This window comes from Microtus oregoni, unplaced genomic scaffold (assembly GCF_018167655.1).
Source record: "Microtus oregoni isolate MIOR12 unplaced genomic scaffold, Mior012 000016F_ref0000370, whole genome shotgun sequence".
Taxonomy (NCBI): domain Eukaryota; kingdom Metazoa; phylum Chordata; class Mammalia; order Rodentia; family Cricetidae; genus Microtus; species Microtus oregoni.
Window position 1 is genome coordinate 18,123,401 of NW_024543075.1, and position 23,115 is coordinate 18,146,515.

General features: G+C 53.6%; 4 protein-coding genes across 7 annotated transcripts; 2 read left to right on the forward strand and 2 right to left on the reverse strand.

Moving 5' to 3' along the window:
* Positions 1 to 33: 33 nt before the first annotated feature.
* Aldoa (aldolase, fructose-bisphosphate A) lies at positions 34 to 5,060 on the forward strand. 2 transcript variants are annotated; one of them, XM_041667057.1, is made up of 9 exons: positions 34 to 158; positions 2,469 to 2,601; positions 2,699 to 2,910; positions 3,359 to 3,413; positions 3,512 to 3,672; positions 3,984 to 4,067; positions 4,162 to 4,336; positions 4,482 to 4,681; positions 4,775 to 5,060. In XM_041667057.1, the coding sequence occupies exons 2-9, from the start codon at positions 2,490 to 2,492 to the stop codon at positions 4,868 to 4,870; spliced, it is 1,095 nt and encodes a 364-aa protein (XP_041522991.1). In that variant the 5' UTR covers positions 34 to 158; positions 2,469 to 2,489; the 3' UTR covers positions 4,871 to 5,060. The 2 variants fall into 2 exon arrangements, with proteins under 2 accessions (XP_041522991.1, XP_041522990.1); XM_041667056.1 differs by lacking the exon at positions 34 to 158 and adding an exon at positions 951 to 1,105.
* A 3,004-nt stretch (positions 5,061 to 8,064) lies between these two features.
* Ppp4c (protein phosphatase 4 catalytic subunit) lies at positions 8,065 to 14,225 on the forward strand. Its single transcript, XM_041666497.1, has 9 exons — positions 8,065 to 8,186; positions 8,385 to 8,546; positions 10,945 to 10,996; positions 11,612 to 11,662; positions 11,833 to 11,934; positions 12,469 to 12,642; positions 12,732 to 12,858; positions 13,537 to 13,726; positions 13,806 to 14,225. The coding sequence occupies exons 2-9, from the start codon at positions 8,449 to 8,451 to the stop codon at positions 13,933 to 13,935; spliced, it is 924 nt and encodes a 307-aa protein (XP_041522431.1). The 5' UTR covers positions 8,065 to 8,186; positions 8,385 to 8,448; the 3' UTR covers positions 13,936 to 14,225.
* A 454-nt stretch (positions 14,226 to 14,679) lies between these two features.
* Positions 14,680 to 18,370, reverse strand: Tbx6 (T-box transcription factor 6). Its single transcript, XM_041667121.1, has 8 exons — positions 18,219 to 18,370; positions 17,896 to 18,130; positions 16,696 to 16,963; positions 16,446 to 16,592; positions 16,299 to 16,369; positions 15,436 to 15,509; positions 15,189 to 15,357; positions 14,680 to 15,112 (listed from the first exon to the last, which is right to left on the reverse strand). Exons 1-8 carry the CDS (start codon positions 18,334 to 18,336, stop codon positions 14,908 to 14,910), a joined length of 1,287 nt encoding a protein of 428 aa, XP_041523055.1. The 5' UTR covers positions 18,337 to 18,370; the 3' UTR covers positions 14,680 to 14,907.
* Positions 18,371 to 19,306: 936 nt separating this feature from the next.
* Ypel3 (yippee like 3) lies at positions 19,307 to 23,013 on the reverse strand. 3 transcript variants are annotated; one of them, XM_041665948.1, is made up of 5 exons: positions 22,856 to 23,013; positions 22,029 to 22,211; positions 21,885 to 21,928; positions 21,562 to 21,670; positions 19,307 to 19,786 (listed from the first exon to the last, which is right to left on the reverse strand). In XM_041665948.1, exons 2-5 carry the CDS (start codon positions 22,143 to 22,145, stop codon positions 19,697 to 19,699), a joined length of 360 nt encoding a protein of 119 aa, XP_041521882.1. In that variant the 5' UTR covers positions 22,146 to 22,211; positions 22,856 to 23,013; the 3' UTR covers positions 19,307 to 19,696. The 3 variants fall into 3 exon arrangements, with proteins under 3 accessions (XP_041521882.1, XP_041521881.1, XP_041521883.1); XM_041665947.1 differs by lacking the exon at positions 22,856 to 23,013 and adding an exon at positions 22,365 to 22,451; XM_041665949.1 differs by lacking the exons at positions 21,885 to 21,928; positions 22,856 to 23,013 and having other exon boundaries at positions 22,029 to 22,102.
* Between the last annotated feature and the right edge of the window lie 102 nt (positions 23,014 to 23,115).

A 23,115-nucleotide genomic window follows, 5' to 3' on the forward strand; every position in this document is an offset into this window, starting at 1 on the left:
CGTGGTGGGGAAAGGGCAGGGGTTACCGGGCAGGGACACTGGTGCGGGTGTCTGCAGGGGAGGGGTGGAGGAGAGGCGCTGCCTTATAACCCAGCCCAGGGCCTCCGGGCTCACTCGCTGCTGACCAGGCTCTGCCGGCTTCTTTCACAGCGCCACAGGTGGGCCGCTCGCCAGATCCCAGGGTAGGGATGGGGCTGCAGATTGGGGTCTGAGGGAACTGGATGCTCTGAGAGTAAGTGGGTGGCAGAGAGCTCGGAGACGGATTTTTATTTTGGAGAAGAAAATCAGGTACGGGGAAGACGAGTCTGGCTTGAGCCAGCCCTTGTCGATCATTTCCTCAAAGATGGTGTTTAGCTGTAGCGGGAGGTGACTCCCGCCAATCTGCAAGCTTAGTCCGGACCAGGCTAGGCCACTCTTTCGCGATGAGGCTGGCGCGCCGGTCCGAGGAGGCTTTGCCTGCGTACCCCGCTAGCTAAGTCGCCCTCTCCCACTCCTTGTGGGTGCTAGGGCAGGGGAGGGGCTGGTTGCGCCCCGTAGCCGTACGAGGCGGGCAGGCGCGGAACCTCTGGGTTCTTTGCAGTGACGTCAGGCTGCCACTGTGCAGGCCGGAAGCCAGGGGTCTAGAAGGGAGGCCAGCCACCATCTCCCTCTGACACTCCCACCCCCTCGCCAGCCCACATTCCGGCTGAGTCACGACGCTCGCGCGCGCGCCGAGCAGGAACTGGGGGAGGGAGGGCCCTGGTGACCCGAGGGATGTGGCTCGAGTCACGTCCTAGCGGAGCGGAGGAGGGATCGGGTTCTGACCGCTCGTCTCCTCCCCAGCGCCGCCTCCTATCGTTGCATCTTGAGGCGGTGCCGTGCACAGTGCCTGCCTGCAATTGGACACTTAATGTCCCAGCAAGGAAAAATACCCGCAGAGGGCGGAGCGGCGCCTTTAAATGTCCGAGGCCCCGCCTCCCGTCGTCACCCCCTCACCCCCCTCAGCTCAATAGGCTGCGTTCTTTTGGAACGCACGCAGATCGGGGTTCTGGTGACTCCGCGTTCGCTCCTCCGTCCTTTCGCTCACCCACCGCCGTAGCCGGCAGCCCACCCCCTCCTGTGCCAGGTGAGCGCCATTTGACACGTGCGCGGGGAAGGGACCTTGGGGTAGGATCCCGGGCCGGTGGCGGGGGCAAAGCAGCAGCGCGGAGCCTCCATCCCCACGGCCCCTCGCTTCTCCCTTCTCTACCCCCACGCTCGCCCCCAGCCCAGCTTCTGCCCTCCAGCCTGCGCCCTGGGAGCGCGCTGCGCCACGAGCAGCTCCGTGCGCTGAGTCATGGCGGGGGAGGAAGCAAGATGATATGGAAAATTAGACCCCCCTTTTTTATTTTTGCAAGGACTCCCCCCACCTATGCAAGCATTAGGGTCTCATTGCCAGTTCGAGGATCCCAAAAAGGATGGGTGTGGGAAGGTCAGCTCGTATACTGCGTCAGGGTTCCTCGATGGGGTGGGGGAGTTTGCTTCGTTTTGGGGGAGCCCCTGTGGAGGAGGGGAAACTCCTCTCTGCCTTGCTCCGTGGCCTATTAACACCTCGATATCTTTTCTTATCTTGTGACCTTGATTCTGAGCCTGGAACTGCTACAGCCGCACACTCGGGAGCACTTTTCAGGGAAGGGGTGGGGCACGTGTCTCACTTCTACCCTTTCCCCTTGGGCAGTGTGGAGGCAAAGCTTCCTTTCCACCTGAGCTCCATAGCCCTTTCTCTGTTTTTGATTACCATGTATTTTTCCTAATATCCTTTTCCTAACATCCCCCCCACACACACACACCAGGAGGGAGAGGCCTGACCTTGGGGTGTCCTTGAAGCCAGGGCCAGACCTGGGTAGATTGCAAGGGACGCCCCACCTCAGTCAGAAAATCTGGGTTCTTGTCCTTGAAGCCAGGGCCAGACCTGGGTAGATTGCAAGGGACGCCCCACCTCAGTCAGAAAATCTGGGTTCTATCTCCTCTCTTTGCTGTGTGACTTCAAACACAGATGATTTCTTTCTTGGGCTCTTTCAGATGATGGTATTGGGCTCTCTGCCCTATATGATCCTTATATTCTAAAATACTCCCGGTTCAATTTTGTTTCTAGGCAAGGTGACCCATGGCAACGCGCAAGCCAGATGGGTCCAGCTTCAACATGACCCGCCTGTCCCTGGCTCTGGCTTTTTCCTTTCCCCCAGTTGCCAGTGAGCAACCCCACTCTGAGCTGGGCAACACCCAGCAACAGACAGAGTTAGGAAAGGTACAGGAAGAGGCAGGTCTAGTATAGGGAAGTTGGGTGTACGGGAGAGCTCTGGGACAGGAAGTAGCCCAGGACCCTCAGGGAGTGGGGCAGGGGAGGTGGGGCTGCTTCCCTGCCCTCCAGGGAAGGAGTCCTCATTTACCAGGGGAGACTATAGGATGGCCCAACTAACCACTTGTCCCTATCTGTCTCCTTCCCTCAGGAACGTGCTGTCACTGGCACCATGCCTTACCCATACCCAGCACTAACCCCGGAGCAGAAGAAGGAGCTGTCTGACATCGCTCACCGAATTGTGGCTCCGGGCAAGGGCATCCTGGCTGCAGATGAGTCCACTGGTGCGGTAGAGGCAGGAGAAACGGGGAAGGGGCGGGGAACCTGGGGTTGGAGGTGGCAGGCTGATCCTCTTGTTCTTCCGCACTATCCTCCCTCCAGGAAGCATTGCTAAGCGGCTGCAGTCCATTGGCACTGAGAACACTGAAGAGAACAGGCGCTTCTACCGCCAGCTGCTGCTAACTGCTGATGACCGTGTGAATCCCTGCATTGGGGGGGTGATCCTCTTCCACGAAACACTCTACCAGAAGGCGGATGATGGACGTCCCTTCCCCCAAGTTATCAAGTCCAAGGGCGGTGTTGTGGGCATTAAGGTAAGGGCCCTGGAGGTGTAAGATTAGAGATGGATCTGGGGAAGCGGATTAATAGGACAGGGACTGGGTGCTGAGTTAGCAGGGCCTAGGGATTTAGGTATGATCTGCTCCAGACTTAGGGTGGAACCCAGCTCCTTTTGCATACTAGGCAAGTGCTCTATCTCTGAACTCTACAGCCCCCTATGGTTCTAAGGTGTTTCCTTATTTTACAGCTTGTTTAAATAAGATTTTCCTTATTTACAGCTGAAAAAGTCAAAGTGTAAAGCAGTGAAGCGGTTTGCTTAGTGAGAGGCTCCTCCAATTAATGTTCTCTCAGATAATACGTGTATCTTTCCTCGAGGGACTCATAAAAAATATTTGTAGGCCCTGAGAGGCTGCAGTGAGGGATGGAGCTGGTTGGGTAGAGGGAAGGATGGTAGAGCTGAATTGCTGCCCTGTATCCTGGCAGGTAGATAAAGGCGTGGTACCCCTGGCAGGAACCAATGGTGAGACCACCACCCAAGGTGAGTGTGATCTGCCTCCTTCCCTTCCTCACCAGCTCACCAGGGGCCTGGAGTGGAATCATGACTCTGCCTCTCTTCATTTTGTTCCTCCTCTTCAGGGCTGGATGGGCTGTCAGAACGCTGTGCCCAGTATAAGAAGGATGGAGCTGACTTTGCCAAATGGCGCTGTGTGCTCAAGATTGGGGAGCATACTCCTTCAGCCCTTGCCATCATGGAAAATGCCAATGTTCTGGCCCGTTATGCCAGCATCTGCCAGCAGGTGGGACTGAAGGACTGGGCCACAGTAGACCACTTCCTACGCCATTCGGTTCCAGTGTGGGCTAGCTTTCTGTCCATCTGCCAGGACATCTCCCTCCCCCAGAGCAACTGTTCTCAATGCCAAACAAGTGGAGGCCACTCTACAAAGCAGTGGTGGGAGGGAACGGGGCGGGGGGATTGTGGGAAAATCTGAGGCTGAGGCCTTTGAAGCCTTGATTCACTATCATCATCAAGATAACATCTTGGCTAAGGTGGAGATTAGTAGGTGGGGTTCCCAGTCAAGAGACCTCACTACCCTGTCCCTCCCCACAGAATGGCATTGTACCCATTGTGGAGCCTGAAATCCTTCCTGATGGAGACCATGACCTAAAGCGCTGCCAGTATGTAACCGAGAAGGTAGGTTAGGTTGCCTGTCTGGCCAGGGTAATGTGGGCTGGGTCCACTCACAGGTGATCCTTGTCCTTTCACTTCACACCCTGCCCGGTTCCAGGTACTGGCTGCTGTGTACAAGGCTCTGAGTGACCACCATGTCTATCTGGAAGGCACACTGCTGAAGCCCAACATGGTCACCCCAGGCCATGCGTGTACCCAGAAGTATTCCAATGAGGAGATTGCCATGGCAACTGTCACAGCCCTGCGTCGCACAGTGCCCCCTGCTGTCACTGGTGAGGCCCACTCCCTCATCTTGGTTGGTAAAGTGGATAGCTACGCCATCACATTTGACCCCTTTGCAGGGTAGCTTCTGGCAGCTCCTCCCTGCCCTGCACCTCTAGTGAAGGCCCCCCATGTCCTTCTGCCTTTGATCTCCAGGAGTCACTTTCCTGTCTGGAGGGCAGAGCGAGGAAGAGGCGTCCATCAACCTCAATGCCATCAACAAGTGCCCACTGCTGAAGCCATGGGCCTTGACTTTCTCTTACGGCAGGGCCCTGCAGGCCTCTGCTCTGAAGGCCTGGGGCGGGAAGAAGGAGAACCTGAAGGCTGCCCAGGAGGAATACATCAAGCGAGCCCTGGTAAGGCAGCGTGAAGGTGGGAGCGCGTGCCTGGGCGTTCAGGGGGACGGGGGCACCCAGAAGAACTCTCACCTGGTTTCTCTTCCCTTTTAGGCCAACAGCCTTGCTTGTCAAGGAAAGTACACCCCAAGTGGTCAGTCTGGAGCCGCAGCCAGCGAATCTCTATTCATCTCTAACCATGCCTACTAAGCAGAGGTGATCCAAGGCTGCCCCATCAACACTCCAGGCCCCCGCCTACCCACTTGCTTTTGAAGAGGGGGCCTTCAGGCTTTCCCATCCATCACTCTTGCTGCCCTTGTGACTGGTGTGGTGTTGTCTGCGAATGCTAATTCTGCCATCCCTTCCAGCCCACTGCCAATAAACAACTATTTAAGGGCGAGTCTGTTGTCCATGTCTTGTAGGGTATAGGGGAACTAGGGAGGTAGCGAAGTTTAGGAAAGAACCTTATTTTGGATTCTTCCTGTGCCGTTAAAAGGATGGAGTAGGGCTTTGTTGGTCTGTGTATGTTTGGGTGAGGGTTTTGAGAAAGACTACTGTGAAGTGTGGTAACCCCTTCTAATTGAAGGTAACTGATTTGCTCACCTTCCAAGTGCTGGGTTTATAAGCATAGGGCACAGTGCCCAGTTTAAGCCATACTGGGACCCAATCCAGGGCTTCATCGATACTAGGCAAGGACTTGGCCACTGCGCTGTATCCCCAGCCCTCTCATTCCTAAATTAGGCTTTGTTATCTTGCCCAAGATAAAACAAGATAAAAGTTTATTGGTGGGATAAAGCAGCTGTTTCCCAATTGCATACAACATGAAATGGAATTACCAACAGCTTTTTAGGTTTTTGAGAACATGGACCTTTTTGGTTTTTGGTTTGTTTTTTTGTTGTTGGTTTTTTTTTTTTTTTTTTTTGGTTTTTCGAGACAGGGTTTCTCTGTGGCTTTGGAGCCTGTCCTGGAACTAGCTTTGTAGACCAGGCTGGTCTCGAACTCACAGAGATCCGCCTGCCTCTGCCTCCCGAGTGCTGGGATTAAAGGCGTGCGCCACCATCGCCCGGCTAACATGGACCTTTTTGAAGAATCGAATCTTCTCCCACACAGACAGACATGGATACACAATTCATAGGTCTGCACCTGCAGAACTCAGGTTCCGGGTTGAGAATGGAGCTTCTTGAGCTGCTGGTGTTCCTTGATGGCTAGAACAAGAGTCCCACACCAAACCACGGGCCAGTCTTTGGATCCTTGCCATCCAATGTTGGGTATAGGATTTTTTTTTTTTTTAAAGTGTCTGTCTGAATGTGTGTGTGTGTACAATTAGTGCCTGATGGCCTTGGCCAGAAGAGGGTTTCAGATCCATTGAACCTGGAGTTATTCATGGTAGTGAGCCAGTGTGTTGGTGCTGGGAATTGAATCTGGGTCTTGCAAGAGCAATAAGTATTCTGAAGTGCAGCCCCATCATATCTCTAATAATGTGATGTGGCTGATGATTCTAGGTATTAATAGGTACTTGTTTAATCTGAACCATTTTGTGTCCTGTAGTCTCCAGCCTTCCTGCTCTGGATCCTTTCTGTGCTGATTTCCCTTCAAGAAAGTTTTTTGCACTTTTTCTGTTATGATCTGCGTAGGATAGTTTAGTACGGGTATCAAAACAGTCTGCTGTCCTCATCTTTCTATGTATTTTCTATAGCCAAAACCAAACCCAGGCTGGAGATACAGCTCAGTGGGTGAGCACTTGTCTGGCATTCATAAGCCCTGGTTCCATCACCAGCACTTCAAAGGAAAAGTCTTTAGTGTTCCGAAATTTTGTTTCACTTCTTTGCACACCACATGTAACTCTAGGACAGTCTTTTGTCTTCCAAGATGGTTTCTTCGTCGCTTTGGAGCCTGTTCTACCTCTTGTAGACCTTGATCCGCCTGCCTCTGCCTTCCAAGTGCTGGGACTAAAGGCCTGTGCCAACACCGCCCAGCTCTGATTGTGTTTTTTTGTACGTGTGTGTGTGTTTTGTTGTTGTTTTCTTGAGACAAGGTTTCTCTGTGTAGTTCTGGGTATGCTGGAACTCTGTAGCCAGAACACCTGCCTCTGCGGGGATCAAAGGTGTGCACCACCATCTCCTGGCTTTTGGGAAGCAAATCTTACGCCACATAATTGAGGGCCAGTAAAAAACTGAAAAAGATTTCAACTGAGCACTCAGGAGGCAGAGACAAGAAGTGAGTTCAAGGCCAGCCTGGTCTACAAAGCAAGTTCTGGAACACAGAGAAACCCTGCCTTGAAAAACAAAGACCGAAAATTCCAAAGGTGACGTGCCAAAGTGGAGACTTGGGAGATTAAAATCAATAACCTGTCAGAAGACTAAGGAAGCAGAGGACTTCAGTGTGAATTCAGAGAGGGCTGGGTCTTAGCTTTTGTGTTGCTTTGAGTTTCAGAAAGTAAACGGGGGATGGGAATCAGACTTGAAAACCGCTTTTTCTGGGTTCACATTTGAACTTTGGTTCAAACACTAAATTTTTAGTTTTGCAACTGAGCATGTTAACTTGAGCCATCGCCACGTTGAAGGAAATATGTCCAGGCAATAGGAAGTTACGTTGGGTGTGGGTTGCATAACACCTGTAATTAGTACTTGGGAGGCCGAGACAAGATTTGCTGTGAGTTAGGGTCAGCACAGATGGATATTTTGTATATTTTGGGCCATTCTGAGGCACAGTGAGACAAGAAGAAACATGTTAGACTATTTTGGGTTGCAGGGAATCTTAAAAAGAAGCTCGGTGTGAGTGGAGTAGGCACTTTATTTTTTTCAATTAGACTTAAGCTTGTGTGTGTTTTCTCTCTCTGATCACCCTGCGTGTCCTGAGGGTCCAGTTCAGATCAGTTAGGCTTGGTGACAAGTCGTATTTATCAAATATGTCTTCTTGGTGGGTTTTGTTTGGTTTTGTTTTTGAGTATTTACTATGTAGCTGTGACAGCCTCAAATCCACGATCCATCCTCAACCTCCTGTATTCTGGAATTACAAATAGGTGTGCCACATACGTGGCTCAGGTTCCGAAATCCCGTGGCAAACGTTTAGGGCCGCGCCATGCAAGAACCATGGCTAGGGTTGGCCCATTCATTGAACAATTATACATGTCTGCAATACTTGGCTTTATTCTAAACGGTGGAAAAGCAATGATGAACATGGCAGCTTCACCCTCGGACCTGTCGTAGAAGAAGGGCAGAAAGCAGGCAAGAGAAAAGTGTAACGTGAGATGACAAGTCTATCAGAGGTCACGTCATTTGGCATACATAATTGAAACACGCTAATGCTTGCCTCCCAGACTCCATCGCCCGCCCACTTCCGATTCCTTAGTTCCTCCTTCCGCATGCCGCGAGAGGGGCGTGATTGGAAATGTCACTTCCGGCGCGCGACAGACCTGGCCTCCCTTTGCTTCCGCGGCGGGGCCGGAAGTAGAGGCGACGGTGGCGGAGGCCCAAAGCGAAGGAAAGTGGGGAGTCGGAGAGACCCAGCCGGAGTCCTAGCGGCGGTAATTGTCCGAGGCCCCTCTAGGCCACCGTCCTTAGCGCGGGCCCGCGGGGTTCGACGGGAGTTGGCGGGGTACGGCCAGGGCAGCGAGACACCGAGGGTCCTGGGCCGCCGTGAGGGGAGGGGGGGCGGTCCCAGAATCGAGTCCCCCCTCCCGCACGGGCCCTCTGATTGGCGGGCTCGCCTTCGCTTTTCCCAGGAGACCCCTGTGCGGTCCGGAGGGGGCGGCGGCCCCGACTCTGACCCGCGCGGGGGGGTGGGCCATGGCGGAAATCAGCGACCTGGATCGGCAGATCGAGCAACTGCGGCGCTGCGAGCTCATCAAAGAGAGCGAAGTCAAGGCCCTTTGCGCTAAGGCCAGGTGAGCCCGCGGGCCCGCAGGAGAGAGGCCAGCCGGTCGCCCAGGGGTTCCGGCTGGGCGGACTAAGCTGAGAACTTTAGGGTTTGTCCCATCCCGGAAGCATTCCCGGAGAGGAGCGGTCCGGAGGGCCACTTCACCCCAGGAACCACGGATCGGATGTAGATGCGTTTCTAATGGAGTAAGAGCGAGTGACAGAAAGTTTTTAGGAAACTCAGGGAAACCGGCCTGCCCTGTTGGGGCGAAAGAGAAAGTTTCTTGGAGAGAACTGAGTTCTGGGACAGGCCTTGAATAAAGAGCTGGTTCAAGGCAACAAAAAAAACTTGTGGTTTGTAAAAAGTCTCTCAGTCCCATCTTAAAGAGAAAGTGGTTTTGTGCTCACTTTACCAAACACGGACTATGATTGTTCCACTTACCAGCAAGGAAGGAATGGAACTGCCTCTCCGAATACTGGTCCTTTTAGTTGTGATTCAAGAAGATGGAGTTGGGTCAGTCTCGTGTTCGGCTAGTACCCTAAGAGAAACATAGTAGATAAACTAGAATAGGGCATAATGAATTTCAGACCAGTTTAGTTTACTGCGTGGGGCCCTGTTAAAAATAAAGAAATAAAAAGTCACAGTCTCTGCACACCTCTACTCCCAAGCACTTGGGAGGTGGGGGGGGGGGCTAAGGAGTTTAGGGTCATCTTCAGCTAGGTCAAGGCCACCACGTGAGACTGTGGCTCATAAAATAAAGAAAAAAAAAAACCTTAAAAGAGTTAAGCGCTATACATATGGAGAGAGGCAGCATTTTCTAGGAAGTTTTGGATGCGGTGACAGTGGACTTGAGTCTGCTCTGCCACTTTATGCGGTGATGATTTTGAAGTCAGTAAAGTGGAACAGATTGTGTTCAGTAAAATGGTTGTGAATATTCTTCCAGTGGATCTGGGCTCGAAGTAAACTTGGCGTGCTCTTTGGGTAGTGTAAGTCAGGAGGTGGTGATACTCGTGGTGGGAAGGGAACTAATGGCGTATTTGTGGATTGAAGCTATCAGGGGTTTCTAAGAGATGCCAGTCCTTGAAAGACACCAGCTGTCAGAGCACAGTGAGAAGGAACCTTCAAGCAGGGTAGGGGTGAAAGGGAAAGACACAGGCGACAGTTGAGGCTAGTTACCTGCCTCTTCTGGGAACTGCTTCAGTGTGGCTTCTACCCTGTTTAATGGAACAGTAGCTTGGTCCTCACCCTTGCCCTCCAATCCTGTGTGGCAGGGAGTGGGGGGTGGAGATAGAGACTGTGTCTGCGGTGTTTCCTCCCACTAGCTCTAGCTGGCCTTGAACAAGGCTGGTCTTGAGCTCAGCATCTCTGTGCTGGGAATCCTGGGATCTGCCCAGTGTTGGCCATCCCATGACACTGACCCTAACACAGTTGTCTATACTGTCTTGACCTGCGTGTGAGCTTAGTGCTGTGCTTAAGCTCAGGTTTGGAGATGGGAGGGCTGCTGAGAGTGGACTGCAGGAACTGCCGAAGGGATTTTGAGAAGTAGTTCACACTACAAGAACTAGAGCCAGGAGGCTGGAGAGATGGCTCAGAGGTTAAGAGCACTGGCTGCTCTTCCAGAGGTCCTGAGTTCAATTCCCAGCAACTACATGGTGACTCATAACCATCTGTACTGAGATCTGGCACCCTCCTCTAGCATGTGGGTATACATCGAGGCAGAATGTTATATACATAATAAATAAATCTTTAAAAAAAAAAGAACTAGAGCCAATTCCATATGCTGTAAATTCATGCTACGGTAGTGCAGTCCTTCAATCCTAGCACACAGGAGGCAGAGACAGGTAGATCTCTTGTCCTTGAGACGATCTTGGTCTACACATCAAGTTCCAGGCTAGCCAGGGATACAAAATGAGTGGTTTTTTTTTTTTGTTTTTTGTTTTTCCCCCTTTTAATTGCCAACAGTGAAGGAGCAACACAACCCTTTGAAAAGGTGCATCTGGGGCACCCTGCCCTGGGCCTTACCCTTACTTTGGATAGCCTGAGAGGAGGGCTCTGATTGGTAGGGAGTGAGGTCAGCTCAACCTAGGGAGAGTCATTGCTCTAAGGAAAAGGGACCTCCCTCCCAGGGGTGTGAGCTCTCCTCTTGAGAGGAAACCACTGGGAGAATCAAGGCTGGAAATGTCCCGGCCTGTTTGGAAGGACTTGAATGGCGGTTGGGGGCGGGGTGAGAACTTGGACTTGGTCCATTTGGCTGCAGGTATTGAGTGGTGGAAGGCCATGGTCAGTGCTTTCTGACCAAGTCATGGGGATTTCCTTCTGCCCCATGGAGGTTCAAGGACTACCTCATGTCCTCCCTCCCTCCAAAAAAGGTCAGGAATTGGGCTGGGCTGGCCTGACTGGTGACCCTGGTCTTCTCATGTCTCCAGAGAGATCTTGGTAGAAGAGAGCAACGTGCAGAGGGTGGACTCGCCAGTCACAGTGAGTACTCTGTCTCTTGGAGCCTGACTTGGTATTTTGAGGACATGAACATCCTAAGTGGTTTGATAACAGCCCCCACCTCTAAATTTATGAGAGGCTAGAACATCCCTAGCCTCTTGCTTCTCGACTTTCAGGTGAGCCCTGATATAAGATTAGATGGTGGGCAAGTTTGCAGCTTAGTGATGGGGTGTTTTCCCAGTATGCATGAGGCCCTGAGTTCTAGCTTGCGCAGCACAAGAACATAAAAGGTGCTGCGGGAATTGCAATTTGTTGTGGGGTGCTCATTCATAGCCAAGGCAGAAGTTTGTGAAACAGTAGTCCTGTGTTAGTAACTGTGCTGGATACAGGGGCAGACAGATGAAGCCAGTCTTCTTGACGCTGCTGCAGGTCTACCTGGAAAAACTCATCTCCTGCACCAGGGCGTTTGGCTTTCACTGAGGGGCAATAGATGATACCAGAACAGGCTCACTTGGGACTAGAGGTGGAATTTGGGTCCTAAGATGGAGTGATAGAGCCCTGGCTGGCCTGGAGTGTAACAGATGTTTTGAAAGATGATCCCTGGGAACAAAAAGACTGTGCCTTTGTCCACTCTGTCTACCTATTCTTCTTTCCCAGGTATGTGGTGACATCCATGGACAATTCTATGACCTCAAGGAGCTTTTCAGAGTGAGTGGGGGGACACTGGGGCTGTGAACTAGGGGGGACTGGAGGACATGATCTCTGAGAGGCCTTAGGCTGCATGGTCTCTGGGTGAGACAAGGGGCTCAGCTAGACTCTGGCCACTGCAACCAGAGAGGATAGTTTGGGGCCAAGCAGAGCCATATCCCTCCTCCCAGGTAGGTGGCGATGTCCCTGAGACCAACTACCTCTTCATGGGAGACTTTGTGGACCGTGGTTTCTACAGTGTTGAAACCTTCCTCCTCCTGCTGGCTCTTAAGGTGAGGACACTTGACCCCTGGAACATGAGCCTTGGCCACTACTTGCTGCCCTCATCACCCTCCCTGTCACCTACCTTGGAGCTTTGCTGTGGCTGTGGACTGTGTGCTTAGCGGGGCTGGTCATGACTGCGGCCATGAGTGGGGCCGTCTCCTGAGCCTTGAGGAAGAGGCTGGTGATGTGAGTTCTGGGAAGCAGGCAGAGGCCGTGTGTTCGGGGAGCAGCAGGAGTTGAGTGAACTGGGAGAGTTCATTGGTGAGCGGCCACGGTGGGGCGGGGCGGGGTGGGGCGGGGCACTGAGGACTGGAGCCTGAGTCTGGCAGGTGAGAGGAATCATTGGTCTTGTAGTTCTCTGGAAAACGCCCCTAGGAGCCTGTGAGGCAGGGACACCATGATTATGTAAGAGATAACAGGAGTCTAGGTTAGGCAGATCATGGTGAAGACTGAGTGAGGCTGGTGGATACATCTTGGAGACTTGGGAGGGGCCAAGTGGGGGATGGAGACTATAACCAGTCCTGGCTTTGTGCTGCCTCTAGGTTCGATATCCTGACCGCATCACTTTGATCCGGGGCAATCACGAGAGCCGCCAGATCACCCAGGTCTATGGCTTCTATGATGAGTGCTTGCGCAAATATGGCTCAGTGACTGTCTGGCGCTACTGCACTGAGATCTTTGACTACCTCAGCCTGTCTGCCATCATCGATGGCAAGGTAGGTTGGCCGGATCTCCTTGGGGGCGGGGCAGTGGTGGGACTCTGGGCTTCCACCTCCATTCTCTGTGGTATTACACTCCCTTCTAGATCTTCTGTGTGCATGGGGGCCTCTCCCCTTCCATCCAGACCCTGGACCAGATCCGGACGATTGACCGGAAGCAAGAGGTGCCCCATGATGGACCCATGTGTGACCTCTTGTGGTCTGACCCTGAAGGTGAGGGCGGTACCTGCACTGGCTGTCCCGTTAGCTGTGGAGACTGGATAAAGCAAGTGTATGACAAGAGAGGAGAGTCGGGGCAGGGAAGAGAAGGGCAAGTTTGGTCCACACTGGTTTCTGCCTTCCACTGCCTGACTGGACCCTCCATAAGAGCAGACAGCATGAGTGGTGGTGTACTGAGGCCTCTAGTGGTGGCCTTGGGTTTCATGGCTCACAGGGTGGAAAGAGGCCTTAGACCTTAACAGTAGCTTCTCTGGAGGGGAAACTAGTTTCCCTAGAACAGTGACCTCTGAGGGTTCCTTATTTTGTTTGAGGCAGAACTGAAATTTAAAGCTTGGCTTTCTGCATACCAATCCTAAGCATACCCTCCAGTCCCATCATTGCTACTGCAGTCTGCCCCATGGGGCTAAAGTGACCTTACTGCCAGGAGTCCTTGTTGATGGTTGGTGCTCTGGCTGTGAGCGCCTCCTATCACTAAGTGCTGCTTGGACAGTCCACTTTATGGCCGCTGATGAGGAGGCCAGCCATGAGGCAGTCTTTCTCCTCAGAGCTATCCTGTCTCCAGGATTTTCTAGAAGAAGGCAAGGTTGATGAGGGAAGGAAGAGGCACAGGCTTTTAACTCTGGTATAGTAGTTAGCCAGAGAAGCCCACATGTTGTCCTTGTCTTGTCTCAGACACCACAGGCTGGGGAGTGAGCCCCCGTGGGGCAGGCTACCTGTTTGGCAGTGATGTGGTGGCCCAGTTCAATGCAGCCAATGACATTGACATGATCTGCCGTGCCCACCAATTGGTGATGGAAGGTTACAAGTGGCACTTCAATGAGACCGTGCTTACTGTGTGGTCAGCACCTAATTACTGCTACCGGTAAGCTGGCAGGACCAGGAGCTAGGGTGAGGGTAGACATCTAGGCCGCTGTTGCTAACGGTGCTGTTCCCAAATCCAGCTGTGGGAATGTGGCAGCCATCTTGGAACTGGATGAGCATCTCCAGAAAGATTTCATCATCTTTGAGGCTGCACCCCAAGAAACACGTGGCATCCCCTCCAAGAAGCCGGTGGCCGACTATTTCCTGTGACTCCTTGGCCCCAGCCCCTCTGGCCCTTGGACCACTGTGACTGCCCTCTTCCCAGGCGGAGGCTGGTGTGGAGGGGCTGCCTGGCTTGGCTGGCCCCAGGGTGCGGACTGCTCTGGAGAGGTTGGGGCTTCTGCTCCGGGCTTCTCTCCTTCTCCCACTTTGTCCGTGAAGTTTTCCAGTCATTTTTCCTTTTTTTTTTTTTTTTTTCTTTTTTTCTTTTTTGGTTTTGTTTTTAGATAAAACATTTTGAGAAAAAAAAAGAAAAAAATTCTAATAAAACAAGAAAACTAGTACTGGGGTTCTGGGATTTCTGTCAGGTTTGACCGAGGTGGACATGGAAACCTGTCCTGTTTGTCCCCTGGCACAGAGCCTTTAGGCTCCATCTGGTGATCTTTCCCAGGTTCTGGGTGAAGGCCAGGTTCCAGGACAGCCTTAATTCTTAAACAGCCATTGTGAGGGAAGTTACCCATCTTCCTGAGCAGGCTACTTCACATCCACAAGGGCAAGCATCTGGAAACTGCTTGGGTCTCCCCTTACAATTGTGGCTCCCCCAGGCTCCCCCAGGGCCAACACCATTAGTTTCTGAGTCTTTGGAGTTTTATTAACAAAAAATACTCTGATCCTGAGAACAAACTGGTGTGACTTACACCAGTGATGAGGCCCCCAGGAGGTGGGGGTGCTGGGCTGGGCCCCATTTGGCCAGGCAAAGTCTCCCTCCATTCACACTGAGGTGAGAGCTGAGAAGGGGAAGCTGGCCCCAGCTGGGCTCTGAGCAGCCTTGCCTGAGCTTTGAAGCCAGAGGGGGTGGAGTGAAATCAAGGTGTGAAGTAAGGGGTAGAGGAGAGAGAGGCCCAAGGCAGCCATTTGGTGGTAGTGGGGGCACTTGAATGAGGGTGCTACCAGGCTGGGGGAAGGGAGCAGGAGGTTTTAAAGGGAAGATGGCATAGGCCCTGTCTTGGCTTACTACTCAGCTCAGTACATTGGCTTGGATCCCATGTCCAGATAACTTCCAGGTCCTGGGTATGGTAGAGGGAAGGGGCCCCCTTGAATGAAATGTGGAGCAAAGGATGGAGCGGCCTGATAGGCAGAGCCCCCTGATCCAGGCTGTAGCTCCAGGAATGCAGCTGAGTAGGGGGCTGGGCGCCCAGGGTCTGGAGCCTCAGGGAAGCTGGGGTTCCTGAAGTCAGGAGAGAGGTGTCAGAAGAGGAGAGGCCACCCGTCCTGGAACACCAAGCCCTCCTGGAGCACCTTACCTGGCTGGTAGGTGATTGGGAGCTCCATGGAAAGCTGCAGGGTGTAGGAGGTAGGCCTCAGCACTGGGACCACCACATGGAGGAGCTGGAGCAGAAGCTGGAGTCTGCTCTGTATCTGAGTCCCGAATGTCCCCACCTAGGGTGGAGTCACAGGGCCCCCCTGGTGTATCTGAGGAGACAGAAGGCACAGGTTGGCTAGGGAAGGCTCAGTGTCTCAAGTTGGCCTCACCATCAGGACGGCACTCACCCCCACTCCCACAGGCCTCTGTGGCCGCCGGCTCTGGACCCCGAAGTTTCCTCTTCACACGAGCATCTCGCTCCCTGGGGAATGATGATGGTGATGATGATGGTAGCACTAATAGTACTTAACTCTCCCAGGCACCCTGTTGGGCAGGTGCTATATTATACCCACTTTACAGATAAGAAACTGAAGGCCAGAGAAGCCACTAAAAGGCAGCAGAGCAGAGGTTTCTCTGACTTGGACTTGGCTCGTCAGTGCTTTCCCCCGTGGGTATTAAGATCCGAGACAGCACCTTCCCAACTGCAAAGGCCAGGCCGTCGGCCATATCGCAGCCTCTCTGGAGCCTTGCTGCACCTAACTTTGCAGGCAGGAAAGCCTCCCTCATGACGTGCCACTGTCTACATGTGAGCCAGTGAGCCAGTCACTTGTCTTGGGGTAGACCAGAGGCTCTCCCCAGGCCCACACCCAAGTCTCTCATTGGTAAGCAGTCGCTTCCCTGACTTGCTTTTCCTTCTGCTCACTGCAATACACTTGTGCCTCGGGGCCTTTGCACTGCTTTGGCAGGCACCCACATGGTATCTTCCCCTTACTTCAGGTCTTTCTCTAATGTCCTCAGGGTGCCTTTTATCTGCTGCGTCCTCCAGTCCTTCCCATCCTCCCGTGGCTTATTGCTCACTAGAACATCCTAGGTTTCTCTTGGTTTTGTCTGCTGCACTGCCCACTAGAATATCCATCGTATGAGGGCTGAGAAACCTCAAGTATTTCTTGAATCAAGAGTGGAGAAGTGTTTTTACTACTTACTATCATGTTCCCAGGGCCTGGCACACAGTAAGCAATTAGTAAACACCCATTGAATGAATGATGCCCACCTCTTAGAGTTTCTGCCATTCTCTCGGAAACCTTTGGCAAAGGGGTTGGCTGCGATCTTCAGCTGTGTGATCTGAGAACACACATCCAGGTCAAGGCCCCAGTAGCTCGGGCGGGGCACTGCCCCTCCCTCAAGCAAGGATACTCACCCTAGGGTTCTGGTAGGCTGTCACAGAGATGAATGTGGTCTCGGGAAATCTGAAGGAGGCCACACCCCCCCAGTGTTGGCTGCAAAGCTGGGTGGCCCTCACCAGGTGGATTCGGGGCTGGTACTTATGCATGGAGTGCAAGATCAGCTGGGAGGGAAGACATGGGGTGATTCTCTGACCTGGGGTCCAGCCTATCTTCTACCCAGTACCACCCTAAAACCCAACCAAGGAGTCCCAGCCTGGGCCTCACGTGGCCATGGGGGTCCAGCGTGCTGTTGGTGAGCTTAACGCGATGGAAGGATACTGGCTGTCGCATCCAGTGGGCACCCGTGGCAGGAGAGTCAGGGTGAATGTAGACACGGTCTGGCAGGCGGGGCTCAGCCTTGCCACTAGGCTCCCAGTGCTGGCCCTGCCACCTGTATCGAGCCCCATCCACTGGAACCACATCCAAAAGGAACAAGTAGCGGGCCTCCGGGTCCAGGCCAGTGACTGACACTCGGCAAGCAGGGAACATGCGCCTGCACAGGGGAGGGGGAGGAATGGAAAGGGCTGGAGCTACCCACTAGCACAAGTGAGCCCAGCACCAGCAAAGGAACTAGCAACAGGCACCTCAATTTTGGCACAGTAAGAGCAAGGGAGCTGTAATTGATCCTCAAGTGCAGAATCTAAGAGCTGGAAGACTTACTCCATTTTACAGATGGGGAGATGGGACCGACAGGTTAGGGGCTCTGACAGGCCCCAGCAGGTTCATCTCCCCACTTGCCCCTTCACTCTCCATTCTGTTACAACACCTTAGCATCCTGTCTCAGAGTCTTTGCCCCTTCTGCCCAGACTCCTGACTGCTGTCCCCCTCAAACTCTGCAGAAACACGGGAGACTGCTTTCTTCCTGAAGCCTGAGTCTGAGTCGCTCGCTCGCTCCCACCGTGGTGCATCGCTGATCCCTGCGGCTGCAAGACTAACTTTCCTCAGAAACAATAGGTGCCGGGTCCTGGAAACAGGATTTATCAAGGGTTCAGGCCTTAGAGACCTTGCCAGAGCTCACACACTGAGCACTTACCTTCTAGGATGAGCTGGGACTTAGCCACATACTGACCCTGATCCTGGACAGATTTTCTGACACTGGTCACTGGCTGCTCTTTGCCCCTTTTCATAGGCTGTTTCTGAGTTAGGCCATATGCCAACCTATAACCCATCCAGACTTCCTTGCCCCAGGCCCAGACTGACCTCTCTGACCCTTCATAGAATGGCTCCCAAACCCAGCTGCAGACTCTCTGGACTGATCCTTGAACCTCGTTACAGTGTAACTCCTATCCATCCAGGGTCATAGATAGTGTCAGGCCCCAGTCAGATTCTGCTCTCTGGGTTCTACTACCCCTGGAGAAACTCCTAAACACAGCTCTGTCCCCAGGAAGTCTGTCTCTTCCAGAAACTGACTTGGCCATCCCTCACCTGCCAGCCTTGGTGATGATCATCTCTGTCCCCACAGCGCTGAACTCCTTCCACAGTTCCTGGTTCTCCAGGCTCAGGCTGACCCCAGGAAGCGAGTGAAGGGCCTCTGGAGGTGGTGGTGCTGTCTCAGGGCCCAGAGAAGTTGGCAGAAGGGGCAAAGGAGGGGGTGCAGACAGAGTATGGGGGGCTGCCTCAATCCCAGAGAGGAAGCAATCCAGTTTAGAGGTATCCAAATCTGGAGATGTGGGAAGAATGAGGATCCAGGGGAAGACCACATATTCCCAGTCTCCTGCCCCCTACCCAGAGCCGATCCAACCGCTCACCAGGGTAGCGGTAGCCCTCTGCCAGGGCAGGTGGGAAGCTAGAGTCTGCCCCAGGCTGGGGGTGTCCCAGACGGTAGCCAGTCCCCAGGGAGGGGTACAACTCTCGTGGATGGTACATGTTGTAGCTTCTGGCCTTGTGTCCCGTTGCTAGAGTCCAGAGTCTAAGAGATGCCCCCTTTATAGCTCACAGCACAGCCCCTTCCAAACCAGAGATCACAGCCCCTCCCCTCCCTGGGGCCCGGGAGGTGGGCTGGAATGGAGACCCCTGGGGCCTCGAAGGGGTCCAAGAGGAGGCCGGATACCTGGGTACCCTCCCCTCTCCCTCACGGCTTCACTAGTCCCGACCCCCTGCCCCCTCATTACATAATTAACTCCTCGGCCTGATTGATCCCTAGGGCTAGGACAGGGACGCAGTTTGGCGCTTCCGGCCAGCTGGTCTCCGTTCCCACGGAGGGGGAAGCCCGGGTGGGGGGCAGGGGTGGTATCTGGATCTGGTTAGACCCTAAAGCCCCAGACTTTCTGGAAGGTGACCCCTCTGTTTGTTCACTTGGAAGTTCGCCTTGCGAAGTGAACTGGAGGACAAGTGCAGGGTTGGTGCCTGAGCAGACATGCCATGCCAGACACTGGACATCTTCCACAAGAGACCGCAGCAGAGGACTAAAGCCTAGAGTGCTACTTAATTTACAGTTTCAAAAACTTCCAAGTCTCAGAAGTTGAGGGAAGTGCACAACTCCACAGTCTGATAGCTCATGCTAGGCGTGAGGGCTTGCTCCGAGAAACACTTCAACTACATTTCCCAGTAAGCACTGCGCCACACGCACGCAAAGGCCACAGAGAGCCTGTGCTGGGGTTGCTGGGAATTGTAGTCCAAGCATGGATATAAAGCCAGAGAAGTGGTGGCCTTCCCTGAAGCTGCCTCCTAGGCACTAAAGCCAAGACATACACTGGCAAGAGGTCAAAGGTTAGACCATCTTGGCCTACTGTTCCTACCCCATCCCTCCTGCTGAGGCTCAAAATGTAACCTGTCTATAGGAAAGGAGCTTGAATTCCAGGTCCCCCTTCTTGTATTCCATGTGAACCACGGGCAGTCTCCATTCCATTGTTTTATTATTTACAAACGCTACAGAATGAGAACAGACACGCTGCGGATAAGAGGGATCCAGTGGGAGAAGTTCACAGAAAGATAGTGCACCAGGGCCATGAGAGCAGCACACAGGCCATATCTATGGGACAGGCAGGACAAGAAGGGGTTAAAAAATGAGATCCAAGCCAGCCAGATCGCAGGGAGGTGCTGGGGGTGCAATTCCCCTCCTGGTCTCCACCCAAGTTCACAGTGCATGCAATAAAATATATGTACAGGAGCTGGATCCTTCCCCTGTGGGGGCGCCAAGGTTACTGAGCTCCTTTGAGGAGGAGCGAAACCAGTGGCTCCCCCTGGCGGCCAGGCCAGGGTGAAGCCACATGCGTCAGGAGCTAGGTCAGTCCCAGCCGTTGTCTTTGATCATGTGGTTGAGTTCAATGATGTACTTCCCCTCTTTGTATTTCTGGCTGCTCTCAAAGGCTTGCTCCTGAAAAGGAGAGAAAGGGCTGCTGTCCATGGACAAGACTTTTACCGCTAGGCAATGGGGCTGGGAAAGGGATATGACTGGTCTTGTTTTATATATGAAAAAACTGGCCCAGAGAAGCCCAGCTCCCTGCCCACAAACACAGAACTGGCAGGGCCGTTTCTCACTGGGACTGGAATGTGGAGTCGTGGGTACCTTTAGAACATTAATGACAGCAGCTCCAACAGGGAGGCCATGGAAGTACCTAGAAGACTTCATTTCACAGTCCAGGGATTGCAAACTGGTGGCCTGAGGGCCACTTCAGCCTATAGATAGTTTTGTTTAGATAGCAGATCGCCTAATATAAATAACTTTAGGGGTTGGAGATGGTTAGCATGTGGGAGGGCTTGGATTTGTTACAAGCACCACATTTAAAAAAACACAATATAACTTACATACTAAACTAAATATACATGCTCACTCCATTTTGCCCCAGCCTGCTTTTCCTGCCCTAAATCTATGCTGCCCATTTACAAATCCACAATATCTGCTTGGCTTTCTAGACATTTGAGGGTTTTTATTTTTTTTTTTCGAGACAGGGTTTCTCCATAGCTTTTGGTTCCTGTCCTGGAACTAGCTCTTGTAGACCAGGCTGGCCTCGAACTCACAGAGATCCGCCTGCCTCCCCCCCCCCCCCCCCCAGTGCTGGGATTAAAGGCGTGCACCACCACCGCCCGGCAGTTTTTATTGTTTTTTGAGACAGGGTCTATGTATCCCGAGCTGTATTGGAACTGTGTTATTCTAGGTGGGCTTAGAACTCAAGCGATCACTTGCCTCTACTTCCTGAGTGCTGGGATTAAAGATATATAACACCACACCCTGCTGACATTTGAGTTTGGTTTTTTGTTTTTCAAGACAGGGTTTCTCAGGGCAGCCCTGGAACTCAGTCTGCAGACTAGGCTGGCCTTGAATTTACAGAGATTCACCGCCTTTGTCTCCTGAGTGCTGGGATTAAAGGCACGTGCCACTACTGCCTGGCTGACATTTGAGTTTTTAACTTCTGGCCTAGGGCACATTTTTAGGAACTTCAGAGGGTCCAGGGACACACAGAAAATCTGCAGCAGGGCCAGAGGTAAAGTCAGGTTAGGACTGTCTGTCTCTGACTGGGGCCTCCAGCTCACAAGAACCACTCCAAGTAATGCTTTTTCCAACCCAATTCCTTGTACACTCCCAAAAGCACCCCCTTTGTTACATCCAATCTGATATTCATAAAGATCTTCCACCCCAGCTAGTGGCTTTATGCTCCAGTGCCACATAAGGAAATGAGACTTGAGGTTGTGAAATCAGATGCTAGACAGCATCAGAAGCTACGCAAGCGGTGCAGGGATCTGTGCACCTAACTTCCACATCCATGCAGGGTCTTAGCTATGGAATCTGGGGCAAATGTCCTAACACCTTCAGACCTCCCTGTCTTCCGGAATAGACTCTGCCATCAGAACCGCTGTGATGACTGAGTGAGAGACTATACGCCAAGTGTGCTCAAGCGCGTGGCGTACAAGCATTCAATAAATGCTGACGCTACTTGCTCTTCGTCTCTAGGATGGGGCACTGGTGCCTCTGAGGGAAGCGGAACATCCTCAAAGCTCTGTAGAATGCAAAGGACCAACGGCAGTCACTGGGAGAAAGTCTGTTTTGTCTGTGCTGGGCCAGGTCCTACTCTGAAAGGTGAATGCTTTCGAGGAAGAAGGGATGTGAGGTTAGATCAAAGGCCAGCCTGGGGTCAGAGATCACGAACTCACATATTTCCAGCCCAAGGTGGTCTTGCAGTTCTCGCAGTGGATGTCAGCGACAGCATGAAGACCTGTCAGCAGCACCCGCTCCTCTGCTGGCCCGCAGCCCACATTCACCCTGTGGGGACAAAGGGTGGTCCCAGGGAGGGTCTCAGCACCCCAGAGCTCCCCTCTAGCTAGTATACTGAGTGTCTGTGTTTGGCTCTAAGACAGGCCTGATCATGGCTTCCTGTCTGAAACAAGGGACTCTGGGAATATGGGCTGGGCATGATGCCAGGGGTCACAGGTCACAACAGAGGTCAGGAAAAGAAAGGAAGGAGGTGAATACTCACACAGAATTGAAGAGGTAGGCACGTCCCTGACTGCCCTGGAAGGACTGGAGGGTAGTGGGAAGACGAGAGGAAGGGGTTAGGGCTGTCGATGGGGAGTTGCCAGGCAGCCCACTGCCATTCTAGACTCAAATGTGGCCTGCTCACCTTGGAGATGAGGTCGTCGTGGTTGGCCAGGTGAGCTCGGCAGTGGGCACAGCTATACCTCCGGTGACAATCATCCAAGTAGGCCTGAAACGTCTTGGGCTTCGAAATCCGCACCATGGCGGGGGCCAAGGGCAGTGGCCCCACGCGGGGAGCGGCCCACGGGGAGCAGAGGGAGCCCAGTGCCTGCCAGGGAAGAGAGGTGGGCTGTCAGGACCAAGGCCACACATCTGTAGGCAAGCCCAGAACTATGGGGACTCTGTCACACTTGGCTGCTCTCTCCTTTCCCTAGAGCCAGCAGTCTCACCAGGGACCAGAGTCATTTCAGTTTTGACTCACTGAGGAGGCCTCAGGTTGCATCAGCGGGTAAACTGAGGCTAGGAGGAGTTCCAGGTGAGTCACCCACCTGCTTCTGGCCTCACCCCTGCTGAGCTGGCATCTGAAACGGGAAGAAGGGGCTTCAGAGTGGATGGGCTGCCAGTTTTTAGTTTCGAGGGAGTACGGGGCTTGACTAGTCCTTGGGACCCTATCTGGACGAGGGGCAGGGCAAACGTGGGATACCTGGAGTTCGCCTGGGGAAAGGGTCTCTCACCTGGAGGAGGCAGGAGGCCTCATCAAAGGAGGAGGGTCCCCTGGGGAGAGGAGGGGTTTTTACCTGGAGGCGCCGAGCCTCATCTGCGCCGAGGGCATCTTACCTGCGTCGCCAAGCCTTACCTGAGACCCCGGGGCTCACCTGGGGCGAGGGGATGGGAGGGGGCGCGCGCGGGGGAAGGGGCAGTCCTCGCTTGCGGGGCGGGGGCGACGCGCAGCGACGTCGGCGCAGGCCTCACCTCGCCTGGGCGCGTGGAGGACCCGGTCCGCGGGGTAGCCTGGCCTGGGAGTGGGGGGCGCTCCTGATGGGCGCCGTCCCCCCCGGCCCGGATCGCAGCCGCCTCGACTTGTTTACACCGAGACCAGCTGCTGCCGCGGCTGCGGCGGGAGGGGGAGGGGGCCGGCCTCCTGTCCCGGCGGCCGCCGTGGCCAATCGGAGGGCCGCATGCAAATGAGGGGGCGCGTCATACGGCGGCCAGCGCAGGCAGGTCTGCCCTTC